At 39.8% G+C, this 21649-nt stretch overlaps 1 protein-coding gene across 1 annotated transcript in view; it reads right to left on the minus strand.

The window, feature by feature from the left end:
* Positions 1-298: 298 nt before the first annotated feature.
* TTC39A (tetratricopeptide repeat domain 39A) overlaps positions 299-21649 on the minus strand; it is a 30589-nt gene continuing 9238 nt past the window's right edge. The window contains exons 6-17 of the mRNA XM_010214118.2: positions 20047-20146; positions 16735-16800; positions 12481-12589; positions 11460-11527; positions 11277-11336; positions 10355-10516; positions 8863-8954; positions 7663-7783; positions 5567-5678; positions 4443-4557; positions 3646-3762; positions 299-492 (exon numbers count right to left, since the gene is read on the minus strand). Of these exons, the coding sequence (XP_010212420.1) occupies positions 372-492; positions 3646-3762; positions 4443-4557; positions 5567-5678; positions 7663-7783; positions 8863-8954; positions 10355-10516; positions 11277-11336; positions 11460-11527; positions 12481-12589; positions 16735-16800; positions 20047-20146 (1243 nt within the window). The 3' untranslated portion in view covers positions 299-371. The remainder of the gene's footprint in view (positions 493-3645; positions 3763-4442; positions 4558-5566; positions 5679-7662; positions 7784-8862; positions 8955-10354; positions 10517-11276; positions 11337-11459; positions 11528-12480; positions 12590-16734; positions 16801-20046; positions 20147-21649) is intronic.

Genomic DNA, 21649 nt, shown 5'->3' on the forward strand with positions numbered 1-21649 from the left:
TGAATTCAAATGAACATTTATAGCTAACACAGATTAAATTTGCGAACCTTAAATTGTTTTTCAATTGTTCTATGTTCTCGCTTGTTTAGTAAATGTGGACACCAGAAAAAGAAGCATACATGAATGAAAGAGAACTACACACATGTAAGTATTCAAAAAGCCACTTATTGAAAAAAATTTCAAAGGGATATGGCTGGTTTAAGATTTTTTTTTTTTTGCCATGTCGTAACATTAATGTTTTATGCATCACCTTTAAAAATTTAAATTATTTGGTTTCTCACTGACTTGAAAGAGGAGCAGAAATAAATCTGAAGTACCAGCAATCTTCTGCACCCGAGTTTGCAAACCAACAGGACATCAAAGAAGAAAAGTTACGACACTGCTGAGGCTCCAGAGTGCATTCCGTTTTCTGGGACAGATTTGGCTTGATGCAGGGCAGCTTGAATTCTGAAATGTGTTCTTGTTTCCATGGAGTAATTCTTGTAGTTTTGTCTAAAACAAAAGCAGATACACTCTGATGAATATATATAATTTTAAACCTTTTTGAGTTATCTCTACATTATTGTTCTAAGCAAAATAACTGTAGACAGCAAAAGACTTTTCTTCACAAGCTCCTTTGTTGCCTACTCTAAAATACAGGCATGTGCTGCCAGACAAACAATGCAGCTCTTTGTTCTTTAGTCGTAGTTCCACTGTCTGCCAATCACCAGAGAAAATACAGTTTAATAGGAAATTGGATCTATTCTACTCAGTCAAAATATTGAGTCCATATTAAATATCCATAACATTCACTTAATTTACATGCAGAAATGCAACACTTTTTTCCTTCTAAAGTAAACTGAAGCATCAAAAGTTCCACAGGAACTTAAGGGATAAGTTTCTTAACAGTGAGGGTGCCAGAGCACTGGAACAGGCTGCCCAGAGAGGTTGTGGAGTCTCCTTCTCTGGAGATCTTCAAAACCCACTTGGACACAGTCCTGTGCCACGTGCTCTAGGTGACCCTGCGTGTGCAGGGGGGTTGGACTAGATGATCTCTAGAGGTCCCTTCCAACCTTAAGCATTCTATGATTCTATGATTACTGACAAATTTGCAAACGAACATTTTCAGGTAATTTCCCTCATTTTAGTGAGATGGTTGGTGTGTGCTAAGGGCAAGGATTTAACCATTTGGCAACAGTGATAAGAACTGTTGCTTCCTAGAGTAGGGACAGGAATGAGAATGACAGACACTGCTAATTGTTCAGCAGTCTGGAATGAAAATTACAATGAATTAAGAATTTATTCACTTTTTAAATGCAGTAAAAAAGGGACAAAGACTGCAACTGCCTATATTTGGTACAATGGTAAAGAGAAAGACATGTTTCACTGACATAGTTTCCTCTGGATGCTTTGAACCATCTAACACTTATCTTCCAAAGCCAATAAAAGAATCTAATAAACACGCTAGGTGGAGGGAAGGGGGAAGAATAAAGCTTAGACTTCCAAAGAAACCAAGTGTGTGTGTGGAGGGGTCATTCTCAATTTCAAAGTTACTCTTAGACCGTAAGTGAGCATCGTTCCCCACTGCTAACCAAGGCAAGCAAAGCAAATCTGGTATTTTTCAAGTGCTCCCAAAGTTCAGCCGGTGTGAAGCCCTTTAAGCCATGTCCTACCCCCAGCCTTTCCTGTGCTACCTACAAAACGCTCCCATGGAAAGATGGATCCTGAAGTTAGCTCAGCTCAACTAAACTTCTTTTTTTCAAGGAAAGACAGAAGAAAAAAAAATAAAAGAGAAAGAGAAATCCTGACCCTGGAGAGGGAAAGGCCCTGTCTTCATGGTGTGGTTGTCAACAACATGTGACAGAGCTCAGCTGCACTGTGTGAGTAGGGAACAAGGCCAGATGATCTGACCAGCTGCCTGGAAGCTTGGGAAGAGCAAGAGGGACATGCAGGACCCCGCACAGGCTTTCAAGGAGCAGTACCCCAGCCCATGGAAAGACTGGCAGGAAAAGAAGGAATTAATTCCTTTCCCCACACGCATCTAGTAACTGGCTCAGCAATATCATCCGCCTATAGATTCCAGCAGCTAAGTTACATTCTAAAGAGCCTTTGAAGAAAGTATAGACTTTATATGAATTAGCATTTCAACTCTTGTAGGAAAGGCATAACTTCTAGACACTAATGTCAGTGAGACTTTCCTAACTTTCTTTTAGCTGGTATTTGCCATTTTTACCCTACAGAAACCTAACATCAAGAATTAAACAATCTGTATGTTTTGAAAGTATTTTGGTTCAAAATTCATAATCTAAATCAAGCATGAAGGTGTGGTAGCTGCCCCTTGCAGCCTCTTTGTGAAAATGGAGGAATTCCTCAGCCATCAGCTGATAATGTTATGTGTGCAACACTCAAGAAGCAGGCTGAGTAGAGGAAATGAACAGATACTCCTCTGCGCTGATCTTGAATCCTTTTTGCTTTAATTTAAGTACACTTTCTCATGAAGAAATTAAAAACACTGCTTGTTTTTCTCATCAGTTGGCTGACATTCTCATGTGTAGCCTATGGTAATACAAATGGAAATGATCCTGCACGTGACCAGACAACTGTTTATCATCTTCCCCTCTTTCTCCTAGGGTTGAGGCATTCAGGTTGAGCAAATCAGGCATCATCCACAGGCTGGGTGCTCATCTCTGCTCGGGCCAATTGCAAGCTTACTTCTGCCTTCCTAAAACTCGCTAGAGACAACACGTCCTCCCTCTAGTGGCTAAAAGGAAAGTGAGCGGTTTGAAGAGAACACCTAGAAAATCTGTGCTTTGGAACAAGTTACAACTTTGCTAACCACGGGGAAGCTTCTGTGGTTATGTCTGTTCATCTGCAGAAGGCAGAAGTGCCCTCTGCTGACAGACATAACGTATTGTGACTTACTGATGCTACCTGAGAGTTGAGCAGCTTTAGTGTGGAATAAAAATTGTGTTTGGACGATATCTGGAGGACAGCTAAGGACACTGTCATACACAAAGGGCTGCTCAGAAATTAAGGGTGAAGTCTGAGTCCCACCACAGGTGGGACCCTACACTGCAGAAGGGCTGCATGGAGCCAAACCACGTTGGTACTCTGAAATACTGGTACTTCTAATCAAGTGCAAAAAGAGATCATTTGAGGACTGCATTTTTCTTAGCTGATGGAAACAAGACATCTATGTTTTGCTTATCATTTCAGTTTCCACAGGTGCTTTGAGCATGGCCAGCCTGGGTATTAGCATTTCGTGCACTGGCTATCAACCTACCTAAAGCAGCTGTCTCTGGTGTTCCTCTCTCAGCTCAACTTCTTCCCTTGAAGGGTTTGTGCGCTGAGCCACTGGAGCACCGAGTGGGAATGAGAATGCCTCAGCAGGACAGGAGCATAAGATTAAGAATTGTAATGTTTCAATTTTAGTGTTGACAGGCTTTTGGCACAATCCTTAGTAGACTGATTCACCACTCATCTTGCCGTCAATTATATGATCAGACAGTGTCTATCATTAGAAAGGCCCCAACCAAAACCAGAGCTTTCAGTGAATAAACAAACAATGAGTTCCTGTGGTATAAATCAAATGGGTTTGCTTCCTGCTTTTCAGTAAACTACCATACCGACCCATCAGATATGAGCACAGGCTTTTCACTTGCTTACTTTGCTCTTTCCAGTAGTTTTATTGCTTCTTGTCTTCTTCCCTGGTCCAGGTATACTATTGCAAGCTCCAATAAAGCATTTGGAATTAGATAATGGTCATATTTTATCTTCTTCTCACTGCATTGGAAAAGAAGTATCATCAAGATCTTGAAATTATATATTGTTTATTTCATTTAACAGTTCCAAACACACATAAATACAAGATTAGCTAAAATCTGAAGGAGTAATCAATTTGTGCTACAACAGCCATAATGTTCTCTGTTCAAAACTTTCTTCCAGGGTATTAAATGCATATTTTTTTCCATAACCATGCTGCAGAGCATGTTATTTCCCAGGACTATAAAACATTACTCATTGTTAGGGAAGAATTAGAAAACATAACAATATTTATTATGAGACCTATCCCTGTGAACTGACACAAAGAGGTGCCATTCACTGCATGAGGCAGGGAAGTTCCCAGTACAACTGTGGTGCCATCTGTCTCTGCAGACTGCATTTGGCTCTCTGGGCAGCTTCTTCAGGACACTGGGGTGGAGGGAAGCTCTGGTATCTCACAGCTTTTATGTAGATATAGTTCCTCAAAATGAGAGCACATCCCAGTAAGGACTGCAGATTTGTAATCTTTCTCTCTCGCATGGACTGTCAATTAAAATTGTGATCCACTGACACCACATGCAGGTGAAATAAACAGTAAAGATTCTGTAGCTTTCTCCCGTAACACCACTCATCTGCTCTTGTTTAAAATGAATAGACACCAAGAGATTCACTTTTCCTGTATGCCAGCTATGAAAACTTACTTTAAATGGATGTAAGTAAAATGGTCTTCTGCCTCTGAGATCTTGCCCAAATGCTTGAGGCATAAACCCTTTAACAGCTTTATCACGCACTGGTCATCTGCTAGTAACTCTGCAGCTGAAAGATGAAGTAAATAAGATGGCACTTTTTAAAAAACTAGTTAGAGCACTGGAGATTTTCCTACCTGTAAAGAAACTTTTACAGACATAGGTATGAGGATCATGCATTTCAGGACAGAAAGAACCAACCAGTTTGTTAATTCATTCAGTAGAGGTTCTTTTCTCCCGACCTCAAGGATTAAAAAACCCTTCTTTCAGGCAACACCTTCAGCTCTGAGGGTACCAGTGTAACACAAGGAATGTGCACAGGAAGACTGCAGTGCAGTGATTTAACCTATATTCCTTTGTCAAGATGGGCTTGATGCTTTTGCAGGCAGGACGTATGTAAGATCACGTGTTTAGGAGGAGGAAACACTGTGAGGAACTCTGGACACTCCCCTATGGGAGTGTGGCTGCACTCCCATAGGAGCTGGGAAAGATTGGCAAGAAATTAGAAGTAGCTCTCTCATGGATAGCTAATTACCAGCCTGACAGAAAATGTAGCAGTAGAGCCTGTTCTAGATCCATACAATCCCCCTTCTCGTGCAAGGGCTCATTCATAGTACCAAGGAAGCCCATTCCTGATGTCCTGGCTTCCTACAGCACACACTGCTCTCCAAGGTCTCATCATAAGTAAAGGGCATTTTTAAAACAAGACTCATACTTTGAGTCTTCATACTTCTATTTATCCTTCAGAACTAAAATACAGTCCAAGTAATCAAGTCAATGCCTATGTTAATTTTGATCTTTTAAAATTAATAGCTATAGTAAAGCAAACAGCCCTTTAATACATGTAACAGACAACAACTCTCACTTATCTACAGATGTAAAATAGCTTGCTACCATTATAAGCTATTACTATGCTAAGAGGAAAATTATTCCTATCTGCATTAATAGTTTATGGCTTCATAATTTGTCTTCCACCCACGATCAGATTAACTTCGCTAATGAGATTTTCTCTTTATACACAGATAGTATCTTTAGCTCTCCCTTTATAAAACAACTGCTTAAACCATATCACTGGTTACCTGAACTTCTTGCCAATGCTGTTTCTGCTTCAATTAAAGTCTCTAACATTCCTTCTGTTAAGTCTGGGCATTTTCCAATTACCGCATAGCCATTCCAAATATACATCATTTCCTAGGGACAGAATCATTAATTACAGTACTGGATAAATGCAGCTATCAAATATTTCATCTTACCTCCATCCATGGTGAGAAAGTCACAAAATCCTTCACTAGAAACTCAGTTTGTCAAGATAGATTTTCATTGCAACCATCAAATAAACAAGCAAAACACAACAATCTTTAAGACAAACTTTAAAGCAATATACAGATTGTAGAGCAGAATTGTAAACTTTCTTAATATTTTTCAGGTTGAAGTTCCCTCAGAAAATAACTTCTTTTCTATTCAACTATAAACATTTTTCAGACTAAATTCTATTAAGAGCTATTAGCATAATTTCTATTCGTTATAAGGGGCTTCTCCCTCAGAATGTCTCACCAGACCAAACGTACTAAAACACTCATTGCTATTGGCAGTCCCAAAGTTAAAGATGGAAGCAATATAGAGACCTACTACAGGTCCTCATCACATGTTTTGCTTTGTATTTGTTTGTCTTATAAAAAAAGACCTCGTCTGCATATGATAATTTAAAGTTTTTCTATAAAGATCCTGTACAGAATAACTGTGTTCTGGAACTACAGAACTGAAACCTGTTGGGAAAGAATACAGAAAACAGTGTTTTAACTCTAATCACACTTGCCTTCACAATCTGATCTGGAAAATCTGATCTAATGTACATTTGGTAACATGGCTTAGACATAGAAGCACTCAAACTACATTTATTCTAGGTCAAATCTTTGAGTTGAAACCTCTCATCTCAGCAAGCCCATTCACCATGCAAAGCAAGACTGGAGCAACAAGGGCTCAGTGAAGATTCTGCACCCTAATTCCACACATCCTTGGAGTGTTTTTAACTGTTCAGCTGCGGCATCTGCTGCCTCTGCAAAGCAACTGCAGCAGAAACAGCCATTACACAGTACCCAGCACACCACAGAAAGCCTTTAGCAGAGAAAGCTCTTCTGCCAATACTCCCACTAGTACAATCCACCCAGAACCCAGACCTGTACGTTTCTCACTGTGCATAATTTCTGAAACCCGAAAGTCAAATCAAAGTAACCTAATTAATTCCCTCTTTCAGTCTTAAGAACTTAGTGGAAAGTGGCCTCTAGTGAATGCCCATGCCATCCTGTAGTTCATCCACAGGAGAATAAATTTCTGTAAGCAGCACTGTGTCACATACCCAGCCTGTGGGCTGAGAAATCACTGCTCACTGCCCTCTCCAAGCAGGTCTCTGTGTTCCATCATTTTCTTAAAGAGTATATGCTACCATCCATCTGTTCCTCACACACAAAGCTCAGAGCACTGCAAATGTTAGCTCCTCTGCACTTGCCAAACCTGTGGAACTGAAAGTTTTTCATGCTCTTTCACCCATTCTTTGGGGACAGATTTTTGTAAATGCACTTGGCAATGGGCATCTTGGGAATTGGTTCTGCCTGGCCATGGGTAATTTCCCAGCATTAGACACACAAAAATGAAGAGTATAGAAGAGCTTTCTGGACTGGAAAAAAATAATAACAAAAAACAGAATTAGCTGTATTTCATCCTGCCACTCATGAGGTGATCAGGAGAGCACCGAACTGCAAACATACAGGGGGCATATAAGCAGAAACTCTTAAGCTGTTTCATTTTTTCTCCTCATTGTACTTTCAAGTCTCATAACTGACATCCATGACAGAAGAGACCCAGGGCAACGTTCCTCAAAAGGTAATCAATGAAAGCTGTTAAAGGCTTTCACATGTGAAGCTGGAATAATGGGTTACACATGCAAGACACTTGTGTGTGACACACAGCTGGCTTAGTGCCCTGTGGCTGGTACATGCCCCAGCTTTACAACATTCCTTGCATTCATTTGGCTTTGTTTTGGGAACATTCCAGTCCCTTGAAGAGGTTTTACCTAAGAAACAAGGGAATATACTACTATAATAATCTCATATTCATTTCCATTTTGGAAATTAAAGAAAAACTCTAACAGGGGGAGGGAAGAATATTTCTAACTTACCAAAGGCGGAACTGGCAAAGGGATAGGGTTTGAAGAAAGATATCGTCGAGCTTTACGAATGGCAAACTTTTCCGTAGGCAGCGATTTCCCTGCAATTTTCAGTTTCAAACCGGGAACACTTCTGAGGGTTAAAAAGAAAATGAAAATAATTTTTGCTCTATGAACCTCTGGGGAAAAAAAAAACATTCAAATAATAATAAAAAAGGTCAAATTGAAGAGAGCTTCTAAAAGCTGTTACACACCGAGTTATTGCCATGACTAGGGAAGCTGGGCAATGCATATTAATCAAAGCTGCTTTTATGCAGGGATGCATATCTCTTCAGGCTTCCTTTCTAATCAAGGAGGAAAAAGAAGGTCACTTCCCCCCTGCAGTGAATAAATTGGATTATGAGCCTAAACTATTATAACTTGCACTGATGTGCTGCAAGGTCCATGTATTTCACAGACGGAAAAAAAGACAAGCTAGATTTTGCTAGTCTTGTTCCCATTTTCTCAAATACCAAACTAATTCCCTTCATAGTGGACCCCAAATCCTATGAAATCTGCTTGTAATTAGATAAAATATGAAAGGAGTGAAAAGCATCAATATATTTTAAGTATATAAAATCTGATATATAAGTTTTATAGAAAGAAAAAACCCAAAAAACAAATTAATCAGTTTTCTTTGGCCTCAAAGTCAGGTCCAAACCACTACATTTAATTTATTGTGTCAATAGCACATATATTCACTTGTACTTTTAACTAATTTATATTCCTCTCAGATTCAAAACCCAAGAATCAAATTGCATTGATTTTGTCTCCAATAGTCATTATAGGAGTTACAAAATGTAGCTGCAATGCTGTATGTGCTGCATTTTGTAGCAAAATCTATTTAAGGCTTTGAGATCTTACATTGCGCCAATTGAAGGAAACAACTGAAAAAGCACCTGAATGTTACATACAACAGCAGCAGCCACTGCATGGCTGATATAACTGATATCCTGCCTTCAAGTACTCCTAGGTCAGTAGGAAACTGCTGTCTCGATTCAGGGTCCACACAAATCTAATGGGAAGGTTTCACTCCTCAATTACTTACCAATTCAAATGCTATTTGTACAGATGTTCCTAACTGCACAATGAGTAATTTTTCCTCTTTTGCCTCAACACTGTGGCGTGAAAGGAGATTGATTACTACCATAACGGGGGATTAACAAATTTTACCTAAATAATTCAACTTCATTGTCTCCGAAAGGACTGCAGTCATCGGGTCCAAACATACTGAGGTAGGCAGCTTTCATGTAAACATAGGTAGCCTGCAAATGCAATCAACAATACCTGTACAGTAAAACGAATTTACATCATCACTGTTACTGAGGTAAAGAACAAAGCAAAAACAAAGAGGAAGACACTGCTGCTTTTGCTTGCCAGCATAAGTAATTCCCCAATATTTTAAGCAAAAAATCTGCTTTCAAACACTAGATGCAGTATTTCAAAAAAGGGAGAAGAGCAAATTATGAGTTTTTTTTTTTTAAATGCCTTTGCTTTTTGTGTACCAGATCCTATTCACATTCCAAGAACAACTGAATGCCACACTTGTGTAAAGTGAATTTTTTATTACTAAAGAATATACAGTAGAAAATTTATGAAAAGGTAATGCTCAGAAAATAAAGTATCACATGCTTTAGATGTTTAGTCACAACTTGGTAGCATATCTCAAATACCAAGACCTAGAGAACATCAAATGATTTCCAAAGGCTTTCAAGATTTGCAGTTATGAAATGTACTGATCTGACAGGGATTCCTGAAAAATTATATATTCAGGAACCAAGAAGGAAAAAAAAAGCAGTAGACATGACAATATTTCGATAGCTGAATATAAGAGTCGGTTGAAATATACTATAAAATTCCACACGCAATTTCAAAGGGTGTACATGTTAATATTAATACTGCAGTGTTTCAGGACAATAAAGCTCCTCCAGGCTCCTCTCCTAAACAGCAGTTCCGTACAACTGCTCAGACTAATGCAGCTGGGTATCCTATGGCCTAATGCAGTGCTGGAATCTCTGGGTTTGAGCACTGCAAGTCTCTCACCTGGCTGTTCTGAGCTTTTGTCAGCTTTGAAGCACGTGGCCAATACAATCAGTATGTAACAAAATAAACAGAGACACCTCTTGCCCCACCACACACACAGTGCGATCACATTAAGAAGAAATGAATCTATCAAAACCCAATAAAAAAACACCCCCAGACCCTTTTGACAGATTCCTCTGAGGCTGAAGTAAAGGTGGAATAAATAAAACTACCAGGATTCTGGATGAGAGCTCTTGTCCTTTTCAGATGTACAAGGCTTAAAGGCACCATTGGGGTTAGCCTCACTCTCACCAAAAGAACTCATATCCATAAATGGCAGCTTACTACTAATTGCAGGGTGGATTACAGGACCAATCAATCCACAACAGAGCATTTTAACAGGCTGCTACCAACAGGCCCCAAACATATCTGTTTTCTCTGAAACAATTCAGATTTGAATGTTTGCACTTTACACTGTTTTAGAAGGGCTACACCAGATCAAGTTTTGTTTCATAATCTTCACTCCGTTCAAAGCTATAGAAAGTCAAGTCAATCTGAGAGTAAATACATACTACTACTACATACTACTACAAGGGCCTTCTACCATTCATTAAATATCTTGTTACTGTCCTGCTTAACTTACCTTCGACCAAGTGTTTTCTTTGCTTAACAGGTCTGCATAGAAGAAGGCCATCTTCCACTGGCGCTTGTAGGTGAAGCACCACATGAGCTCCCAGTAACACATGTGATGAAACTGCTTCCAGTATTGCTGAGCCTCGCAACATTCCTCATACCTACTGACCGCCTGGACAAACAGAATTCCAAAAACAACCCTAATCACCTGTCAATGCACATACACCAGCACTGTGATGGACACTGGCACGCTGTGATCTGTCTCCACAGCTCCTTCCAAATTATTCGGAGCCTAAAATTCCCCCAAACCATGTCTGTTGGCTTCATATAATAGGATGAGACCCATGGCTCCAGTCATCCTTGAACTACCAAGTCTATCCCTGCCACAGGGCTCCCCATTTTTGGGAGACATATCCAACCCTAAGTGCAGGAAAAAAAGTGATGTTTCTTCCTAGAGAAATTAGGAACTAAAAGTGAGAGGAAAAATACTCAGCTGACTTTTATTGTCATAGCTTCAAAGACTTCAAGAGAGATACAGCGCTGCACACCAGCTGGTTCCCTGTCTCTAAGTATTTTGCACAAGTATTCTTCATCTCTCTAATCGCCTTAAGTCTCGTGTGAATTCACCCAGACTGAAGGCAAAGGAATACCACTGGATGTTACTAAAGGCATCACTCAATTCAGGATAGAGACGATTATGAAAACTGTGTTATTAATACAGGAGATTAAGTTACCACCAGAAACTGAGAAAGGTAGCAAAAGAAGCTGGTTCAATTTTTTTTTTCAAAATTCCTATTCATAATTCATAAACTCCAAATTACAGATCAGCCAAAGATACAAGAAGCACTAACCAGACAAGGAAGTAATTTTATTAGAGGAGTTTTTCCTAAAACTTTCAAGACTTATTTTTCCAAGAACAAAGGATGACTTACCGCATCAATATTACCCTTTAGTGTTTCTATCCTGCCTGCAAAAAACAGGAATATGGCTCCCTGTAATAAATAACAACAAAAATATAAGTATTTTTAAACAATTTTCAGGCTGATCACACAATCTAGATCTATGCTATTTGGCAAGAAACACTACACAATCATACCAATTACGATTCATTTTACCTTTGGATAGCGAGCCAAGTAAGGCTTAAGTAGTCTTTCTGCCTCTTCAACATTCCCTTTTCCTGTCCCTAGATTGCATAAAAAATGAAAGTGATAAAAATAAGTCAGAAAAAAAAAAGTACAGGAAGAAACAGTACTGATTAACCATCCTCACCCGGCCAACACATAAATTGCTCTAATAGCAGTGAGGAAAAAATACAAGTTGGTGCTGTAACAGTCACGCATAAAGGAAAGAAACACAAAGGAGCTTCCACAGGTGACCTTCCAAAACTCTTACAGCAGTTCTGAGTTGCTAGAAACACCCCCCTTTCCCTGCATTACATCCTTAGGTCTTTTCCAATTCTAAATCTTGGGCTAGAGAGAGAAGACAATGGAGATCAGGTAGGATCTTGGCCTGACAGCACTGCTTGGCTAACAAGGAGGCACAGGATATCTACCCTGTACCATGGCAACCCTGAAAAATACCAAGCACGAGGACCAGCACGGGATGGAATAAAGATCCACTGGGCAACAGTGAATCACTTGTGCTGCTGTCAAGGGCCAATGGTCAGGAAGCTCCTGACAACACGGTAGTTGGTAACTTGCAAGCTCGCTATGTGTGGACCAACAGACTTTTAGAATGCTCTAAGGGTAGATGACAGGAAAGAGTGTTCCTATCATGGGAAGAGTGTTCAGCCTCCCAGAAAAAGACAGGGATGAAAAACAAACATGAGCAAAGTATTCGGGAAGTCTTAATTTATAACCATTACATTTAACATCCCAAATAATGCACCTGAATAAAGAAGATAGCAAAATAAGTCATGAGAACTACATCTACTCCCAACTTCTCCCTTCTTCTGTATTAAACCAAACTATCTCGAAGACATCTGTTTCACTTATAATCACTGCTGTAAAATCATCCACAAATGAGTTGTGGTCATGAACAATTTACCAACAGATAGGTGATGGAATCACCTTTTTTTTCCCCTTCTGTGTCCCACAAGAACTAATCAAATCCAAGAATTATTATAAACAATCTTACCTAACACAAACGTCATGAAAGTATGATAGCAAAGCAACAGCATGGTACACAGCACCGACCTAAAGCTGTATGACGATGCTCCTTCTTGAAGCTGCAGCAGACCATGCTCCTGTGCAAATAGACACATGGAGGACAAAGTATTGAAAAATAACCAGACTGTATTTTGCTAGTTCGGTAACTTCTGGAGTATCATCTCCAGATGCATTAATCTGGTGGTGAGCTCACTCACCAGATGAACTGATAGAAATAGCTTATATAGCAATCGATGGTAAACACACATTGATGAAATAATTCAATAGTTTTTCAGGGAGTTACTGTTTGGCTTCTGGAAAACATCTGTGGTAGAGCAACAATTTGGGCATTATTACCTCATTAATGTAAGAGAATGTGAGATAATTTATTACCATAATCCAAATGCTGTTAAACATCATTCCAGGAATAAAAAATATAAAGGGTTTTGAAATGCCTGACAACTAGCATGTATCACTCTTGTACACTGTATCCACGTTTGCTGTTATTCACTCCAATCTCAAATTGAGTAGCTGCAAAGGTTTGGGAAGTCCACTGAGCAAGTGAGGTTACTCTGTGTTATAGCTATGACCCTACTTTGTCCTCTACAGTGATTACAGAATGTTTATTTTTCACTCTGTTACTCAAACACACCAAACTTTCTATATTAGAGTAACAACACAATCATAAAGACAGTCTGAGAAAAAATAAATCTAGAACTAGTTGTAACACTTGTTTGTAAAAAGTCCGCAACAAATTTGAACCCCCCAAATTTATTGCAAATTGCTGCTGTTAGGATGAGATCACCCGTAAAGCAGGATCATGAAAGACACAGTTTTAGTCTGCAAGCCCTCCCTGGGCTCTCTGGTAGAGCTAGCTGCATTCCTCCAAGGAACAATTCAGCACAGAAGCCCAAGTCAGACATTATGAATTATCTTTTCAAGCACCTACTGTTTCTTCACAGGGAGCCTACAGAGATTTGTCAGCTATGTGAGGTGTCATGAGGCAACACTATTATAACCCATATAATTTTCTGTGGAGATCAGACTGAGCATCTCGGTATCAAAAGCCCAAGCAGCTATTACTGGAGCTTAAGAGGTAACTCTGTAAACAAACCACACTCGCTGGTGCCAGTCACCAAGGGAAGAGATTCGGTAATTGCCAGGACGCACCTTGTAATGCACAAAACCACTTCCCACAACTAAGCCACAGATGATATGAGCAACCCAAACACCAAGAATGTGCTTCCAAACAAAGTCTGCTACAGGACATATTGCTACTATGTAGAACAGATGCCAAGGCAACAAGTGTTAGTAATTTCTCCAAAATACTGAACTGAAACATTAATGCATATTTAGTTTTTGTATTCACACAAGATTTGGATTACTCTGAAGAGCAGCAGGTCTAACACAGAGCTAAAGGTGATGACACACATTTATCACAGACAAATGTTGTTATCCCATGTGACAATACTCAAAATTACTAGCAGACAACATACTGACTTGGTTCATACCTATCTCTGCTGTGACTAAAATCCTTCTGCTTTCCTGAAGCAAAAGCTCTTCAGTGATATCCTTAAGTCACCTTTTTAAATTCTGAATCTTTAAAAAAAAAAAAAAAAAAAAAAAAAAAGGCGCCAAACAGGAAGGATCAGCACTCATGCCATGACTTCAGGTTTAGCAAGCACAGGGCATTTTACAATTAGCTTCTATGAAGACCTAACTAGAGTTGATAAAAGCGATTCGAATGCACCCAATTAAATTGTTTTAGATTTAACTTTCATTTAAAATTTACAGGAAAGACCAAAACATAAAGATGTTTAGTGGGAAAATAGAACTCATCTTATTACCATTTATTACATCAAAAATATTCTTCAGCTCAGCTGCTTTGAGAAAAATGCACTCCCACATCAAACAGCTTAACTTAAAAAAAAAAAAAAAAAGTTCTCTGAAAAAATCCCCTGCCTTCTCCTGCAATCATCTTCATTCTTCATAATCTTCATAATAATGCTTCATAATCCTCTGCCTAACTGCACTTAATATATGGAAGATTCATGTCAAACTTTTCTATGTATAATATTTGTAGCATACTATAAAATAAGAACAGTAAATACTAGTCTGAGAGCTGGCAGAGGGCCAGTGAGAAGGGCTGACAGTTTGGGGAGGACACAGAAGCGATGGCGCAAGGATTCTGCATTCCTCTGCCGTGCACCTCCACTCCCAAATGCACGGCTGTGCCATTAAAAAACCAACAAGCTCTTAGTTTAACTAACACAGGGACAGAGAAAAAAGACCTTGAACAGTGAGAACGGCAAAACTGGCACAACTTGTAGTGGAAGGCAACGACAGTGGCTTCAGGCTAGTTTTGTACTTTCTGGATCTACCCTACCTACTGTTTGAGGTTCCAAACTGGTGCTGATTGTGATGTCCACAGTGCCCACAAAAGCTTAGGAAGTAATCAAGCTTTGGGCATGTTCTCCTTTCCTAGCAGACAGGACATATTGGAGAAACAAGGGAAGACGCTAGTGACAAGTCTGCTGCTTTCAAGACAGATTAGTGTTATGGAAGTTATCTCAATGCAATTTTAAATCCAACTTCAGTAAGCACATAACCCCCACTAAAGGCAAGGTGTATTCCAGTGAACTAGAGCCAGGTAACCCATAAGCTGCTCAAGGCATTAACCATCGTGATCTCTTTTTTCACACGGCTTGATGGTCACCATGAGCATTTAATGAAAAGACGTGTTTAAATGATCAAACGCATAGTCAAAATTCCTTTCTTTTGGATGGCAGGCAGCAAATGGCACACATTCTTGCCCTCTCTTCTGTTACTGTTTCTTTCACCTTCAAGTCCTTTGTCTGTACTGCAGAAACAGCTTCCTCCTGCGAGCTTTGGAAAACCACCACTGCAAAGGATTACAAACAGCTGCAATTTCGGGTCAGGTTTTGGGCATCTGAATGACAAATGTTAAACGCAGAAAGACATTTAAGGGATGTCAAAATAAATGCCTATCAGCAAACTTTGATCAATTATTTTTTTGTGGTGTGGAGAAAGGAGGGTTTTGCTTCTACTCATGGTAGTCTAGGTCATGTTTCAGTCAGTTACCAAAAACTGGAAGGGCAGCTGACTCATCAACACAAATACCAGCCCACCCAAAGCCACATGATTCAAAAAATTCAATTAGGCAGGTAATTTTTTTTTTTTGTCAGCAATAAGAAGATGAGTGTTCACAAAAGCAGTCTAAAAACTCTTCTGGTATGCAGACTACACATATTTTCTAGGCAAATAGTTTGCTCTTTGTTTTATTGGATAGCATGTATGAACTACTTGACTTTTACCTCTGCTGCCTGCAAAGCTGACAACTAAAGCTGGCTAACTTCAGTGAACTTCCACATTCTGCCCAAACCACCACGGTTTTAAATAACATATTTTATTTTCAGATCTAAGATCCTTCCTGAAAACTAATAAAATGGTGACAACACCTACCTACCTGCCACCTAAGGGTACAACTCTTGATTAAAACACATGTTTCTCCTTGAAGCAGGCTTTGTAAATAGAAAGCTTTATAAAAAGAATTAAGTTTAAAAATGTTTGTATAGCTTTTGCTCTATTTGCAGGACATTAAACATTATCTGACTCAGCATTTACCAAAAAAAAAAAAAAAAAAAAAAAGGTAATTTAGGTTAAATATACCATGTGTTCCTATAATCCAGGAACTCAACTTTGAGTGAAACCTCATACTCTGGTGTCAGAACCGGACACAAGGACAGGTATGAAATATCAAGGTCAAGATGTAAAAAATTACCATCAATTCAAACAAGAAATCCACAGAAAGCTGGCACAGCAGGAATATCTCTTTTCTATCCTGTACTGTAACTGAGGTTCATGCAAGTTTGTGTTATTGCTAAATCTCTGTCCTCTACTGCATGCACAGACAACACAGGTCAGACCAATTACTCTTTATGCACAGATTCTGGGGAATTTAGGTGCCACATTCAAGTTATCAGTTGCTATCAAAGGCATGAAGGAAAAAAAAAATCAAAAATGAAATTGAAAGTCTTTTCCCTTCTCCAGCTGGATTCTATGCAGGGACACTCAGATAATGTGAGGATTATGTAATTCACTAAAGGCTAAGAATACATTTGACTATAGTATCAAAGACCAGTAAGTAGAAGAATATAAAAAATTAAAGTGTGTCGACATTTATTATAGTATACTAGTGTGTCAATATTTATTTCAAATTTACCTTGTTTCCAGAAAATCCAACAAACTCCAGTAATCTGAGAATTCGTGCAGGAAACATGGACAAAGTCTACAGAAAGAAATGCAACAGTTACACAGTAATAGTTTCCACCTTCCAGCTGCAGGTTGTCTGATATAACTTTTCCAAATAAAAGAAATATTATATGTCTGAGGATTTCCTGGGCAAACATACACAACTGTCATATTTTACATACGATTTAAGCAGAAGTACCAGTTTCTCACATGACTCTTGCAGCTCTCTCCAGAAGTCTCTGCACAGATATACGTTCTGCACAGCACATGAGCAGTAACTCCAGTAATCCTGGGGAGACTCAGAAACACTGGGCACATTCTGCACAGTACATGTTTGTTCTCTGGGTGTTATAAATCCAACATTGGATACACACCAGACTCCCACATACGGTAAGGCGGGCAAGCACTTATTGAAAGCACTAATTCTATCGCATATAAATATATGTTTATGTGCAGCACTGCAGCTCAATCCAGACTTCCATCCCAAATTTATGATCGCACTCTACAGCCTGCCTGTGGTTTATGTATAAAGTCAACACTTGCGTATAAAATTAACAGTAATTCAAAACTATGCTGTATGTAGAGTTGCACCTATTGCTACTTACACTTAGCACTGTTGGATGCAAGCTGTCAGGTCCCACAGACCTGCATGTATCCTATTTGTACAGATGCACCCTAACTCAACTGTGCTCTGCTTTGGGGGTTTGCCCCACTTGCTTGATTGTTGCTTCATGGCATAAAGACCTGGAGAAACTTTACCCAGGGCAACCAAAGCAAGGAAGGCCTGGAGTACCCCAGCCTTTTGTATGCTGTTTGTAACCAACCTACCACTCCACCCATTCGCAAAGCTACATCTTCCTGGTACTTCTGCTCACTACTCACACACCTATAGAAGTCTTGTTCTCCTTGACATCTCTTCCCAGGCTGAGCTCCAGCAGGGCTTTTGCCTTCCTAACTGTATCTCTGAGTGCTCAAATAATATTCCTATATTCCTCTTTGGGAACCCATCCCCTTTCTCATCTCTCATGCACTTCTTTTCTGCATTTGAGCTCTCTCAGTAGCTCATTGTTTAACAAGACTATTTCTTGTTATGCCTGTTCCTTTTCCCACACAGGGGGTCAGATTTTTTTTTTTGTTGTTTGTTTTGCAGAGGTCTCAGGAAATCTCCTAGCACTCCCAAGGAACTTTGTCCTTCCAATCAAACTCTAATGGGATGCCTTCTGACAGTTCCTTGAGCAAGCTGAAATCTTCTGCAGTATAAGGTCTTTATATTGGTACTCATCTTCCTTACATGCCCTTAAAATCTTAAAACCAACAATCTCATGGTCACAGCAGCTAAGGATGCTGATGGTCCTGTCTCCCAACACATTTTCTTTATATATGTGCAGTAGGCCCACAAATGGCATATCCAACCACTGGATTAAGATGGATGTACATGACATATACAACAACTGGGTCTGCAGGCCTTATTCACATGAGATTTTCCACCTACCCTGGTATTTGCTGGGAAAGCAACATAGCTGTGCACAAGCAGTTGGGGAGTATCTGAAAAGTACTGAGGAAAATTTTTTAATGCAACTGTTGTCTAAAGACTTTGTCCACCTACCACAAGGTCTCTTTTGATGGAAGCCCATGATTTCTACCCAAAGGCACTCTACAGACCTGTCAGATCCTGTGGGAGCCTCCCTCATTGCTCTGTTCCCCATACACTTTCACTTTGGCACCTCTGTCTTTGTTTGCCTCCAGGCTTTGGACACCACCTCCTATTAAAACTAGTTTAAAGCCTGAGTTGCTAAGTCAGCCAGCCCTACAGGCAAAGATGTCCTTGTCACTCTTTGATAAGTGAGTCTTGTTTCCCCTCAGTGGTTCACAGTCTTCAAAGCACACCTCATGGAAACTGAAATCCTACCAGTGAAACCAGTCACACCTGTCAGAAAAACCAGCCACACAGCAGAGTGCTGCTCTGCACCGTACATCTGTTCCTCACTGCTTCTCCCCTTCTCTAGCAGGATTGAGGAAAAAGAAGAGCCTACGCACTTATCCCCTTGGCTTTGCGGTCCAGCTGTCTGCAGCCCCATTTGACCTTTTTCAGGTCACATTTTGTAGTGTCACTGGTGTTCACACAGAAGAGAAAAAGGGTAGTAGCTCGTGGGACTGAAAAGCCTTGGCAGTCTCTTCACAGCACCATGGATCTTAGCTCGAGGCAAGAATGTCAGATCAGCAGAAGAGAGTTGCCTTTAACAAGTGTTAGTTAATAAACATTAAATGCTGCTGCTTCTTTCTCCCTGCTGGTTTTGACTGGTTGAGCAGGAATTGTTTGCCCAGTTGTCTTTTCCAGCAGAACTAGAACTCTTTAGTCCTTCCCTCCTATTGCCAGACCTGTATATGGTCTTTACATTTTGCCAGAATGGGCTCTTTTCTGGCTGAGATGAGTCACAAGCTTCCAGATAGCTTTTTCTGTGATTTGCTGTCCTCCTGCTTGACCTTGTGTCACCCTATCCTCTCTGCAGGCTGAGACCTTGACTCTTGCCCTTGCAGCATTGCTGCCAGCATCCTATGGATCTCCTCCTCATCCTCTTCCTAATGACCTCCTTCCTACAGTTCCTTCCTTCACCCACCTGCTCAATAACAGCTCTGGGCACACCTCCCACAAGTGAGGTTCACGTCCTTCTCAGCCCTAGGGAAGAGCACCAAGCACCTTCTCAACAGCCTCAACAGTCTCCTCTCAAGAACTCTAGGCCACTGCCTGTGACATGCTAAGAACTGTCCTTTTAGCTGCTGTAAAAGACCATGTCCTGTGTCATGTCACCACCACTAGACCACTGTTTTCCCTATCAGATCACAAGCAACAGCAGTGAACAAGAGACAGAACAGTATCCCAAGGCCCCTGCATGCACCCTCCCCTGTCAACTGCTGAGTTCCCCTTTGCAGACCCCAGTTTCTCCCCAAGGGGCAGTTAAAAAGCAAATGGAAGGCAGGCATAGGTATCTGCTTTCTCTGTTTTTCACTGCTCCATGAGGATGTGCCAGTGGGGCTGCACGCACAGAGCTGCACTGCCCAGGTTTCAGGTAGTAGGCTCATGTATTATTACTGAAGTGAATTTCTATCTGATGTTGTTAGACCAGAGACTTGGATCCTGCAAGTATCAGCACACATACCTAATTTTAACCATGTGATTAGTTTTCACTGATGTCAGTGGAACTTCTCAGGTTTTTAAGTTAACCTGAAGCATTTTCAGGAATTTGCAGGACATCACCTGAAGTGAAGAATTGCTGGTACATACCAGATTAAATGCTCCAACTCCAAGCTTTACACCTCCCTCAAAATGATGATGGTTCTCGCCTTTGACATAATGTGGAGACTGTATGAGACTGTCCAGCTCTCTGAAAATGCAAAAGACTGAGTTACAATGTAAGTGAATAAAATGGTTAATACTATTTACAATTCAGTAAGAAAACAGCCAATTATCTTGAAGTATATAGTAGTTCAAAAAAAAGATGTTTTTTTTCATCCCACCCAGGTCAACAACACCTACAGCATTTTAGTGGGTTAATCAACAAACCACTTCACCCTCCTTATTCAAAAATATGGGGTTCCGGAGGTGAATTCCTGTCAAACATAGCCAATTTCTAACTACATTTCTGCTTGAAAATGTTTTAAGAATGGCAGTTGGGAGTAACACCAGCTTTTGGTATCACAAAATGAGATAATGGGCAGTGCAGGAGGGAGGTGAGAATTTTGTAATTTTTATATTACTAAATTTGATTTGAGGTTCACTAATCCCTGGATAAATTATTCCCTTTTTTTTGAATTTTCTGTTCATTCAGAAGAACATTTTGTTATGGATAAAAAAAATAATATATTTCTTACAATCATTTTAAGTGCAGCAGATGTGCTAACTGAAAAATACTTTTCACTTTTTTTTTTTCCTCTAACTTTCCCAAATCCCAAGTTGGTAGTGTCCCTTTACTCCTCCACATAATCTGCCTGGTTTTGAAGCTGTCTTGTCTCCAACTGCAACAGATGTGGGTCTTTCACGCTACTGTATTAGCTTATTTCAATTACATAGAGGAAAAACAAAAAAACATTTAGCTTTAAGAGTGGCCATGTGTTTGTGTTCAGGCTGTCATGTTTTCATCTACTGGCTGTTGCCAACAGATATAAGACTATTTATTATAACTGCAGTCTTAATAATAGACCTGCATTGGGAGCCACCATCACTGCACACAAAAAAGGACGCACTCATTTTTCCCCTCTTTCAGCGCATTTCTAGGGAAAACACACTGGATGCAATTCTGTGTATGGTGCACATGTGACTTTTTGTGGCTGCTCCAAGTTTAAAACCTAAATAAAAAAGATGACCTAACATGAAACAAAGTATGATGCATATTTAGCTTTCACCTTTTTAAATTATTCATACAGTCTGTACTGCTGTGCAAGTTGTCCTCAGACTTTTTAATGCACTGACATCAAGCGTTTCATTCTCATTTTATTTAATTCCATCTTTTTATAGCGTATGGTATCTTTTCTCCCTGAAGAAAGAGCTTTTAAAACTGCATCCTTGCAACTTTTACCCCTGCTGTCTTTTCCAAGGAGGCTGTTATTGCAGATTACCAAACTCTGCTGATGGTAGTGGGGGAAGAAAAGATGGCTTTTAAATGGCTTTTAATAGTGTGAAAAATACTTAAAGCAAACAAAGTCTCTGTTCTACACTTCATTTGAAGTTTTCCCTGTAACCTGCTGCATCACTCACTCATCAAAACTACACACAGTATTTCTTGACACCAAACATCCAGTGCAAAAATCCTCACTACCAATTTTACATACAAGCTCTGCCTTTGTCAAGCATATGTTAGTACTATGCAAGTTGGTATTTATACTTCTTC

This window comes from Tinamus guttatus, unplaced genomic scaffold (genome assembly GCF_059628265.1).
Source record: "Tinamus guttatus ecotype Peru unplaced genomic scaffold, ASM5962826v1 Tinamus_guttatus_pri_ptg000044l, whole genome shotgun sequence".
Lineage (NCBI taxonomy): Eukaryota > Metazoa > Chordata > Aves > Tinamiformes > Tinamidae > Tinamus > Tinamus guttatus.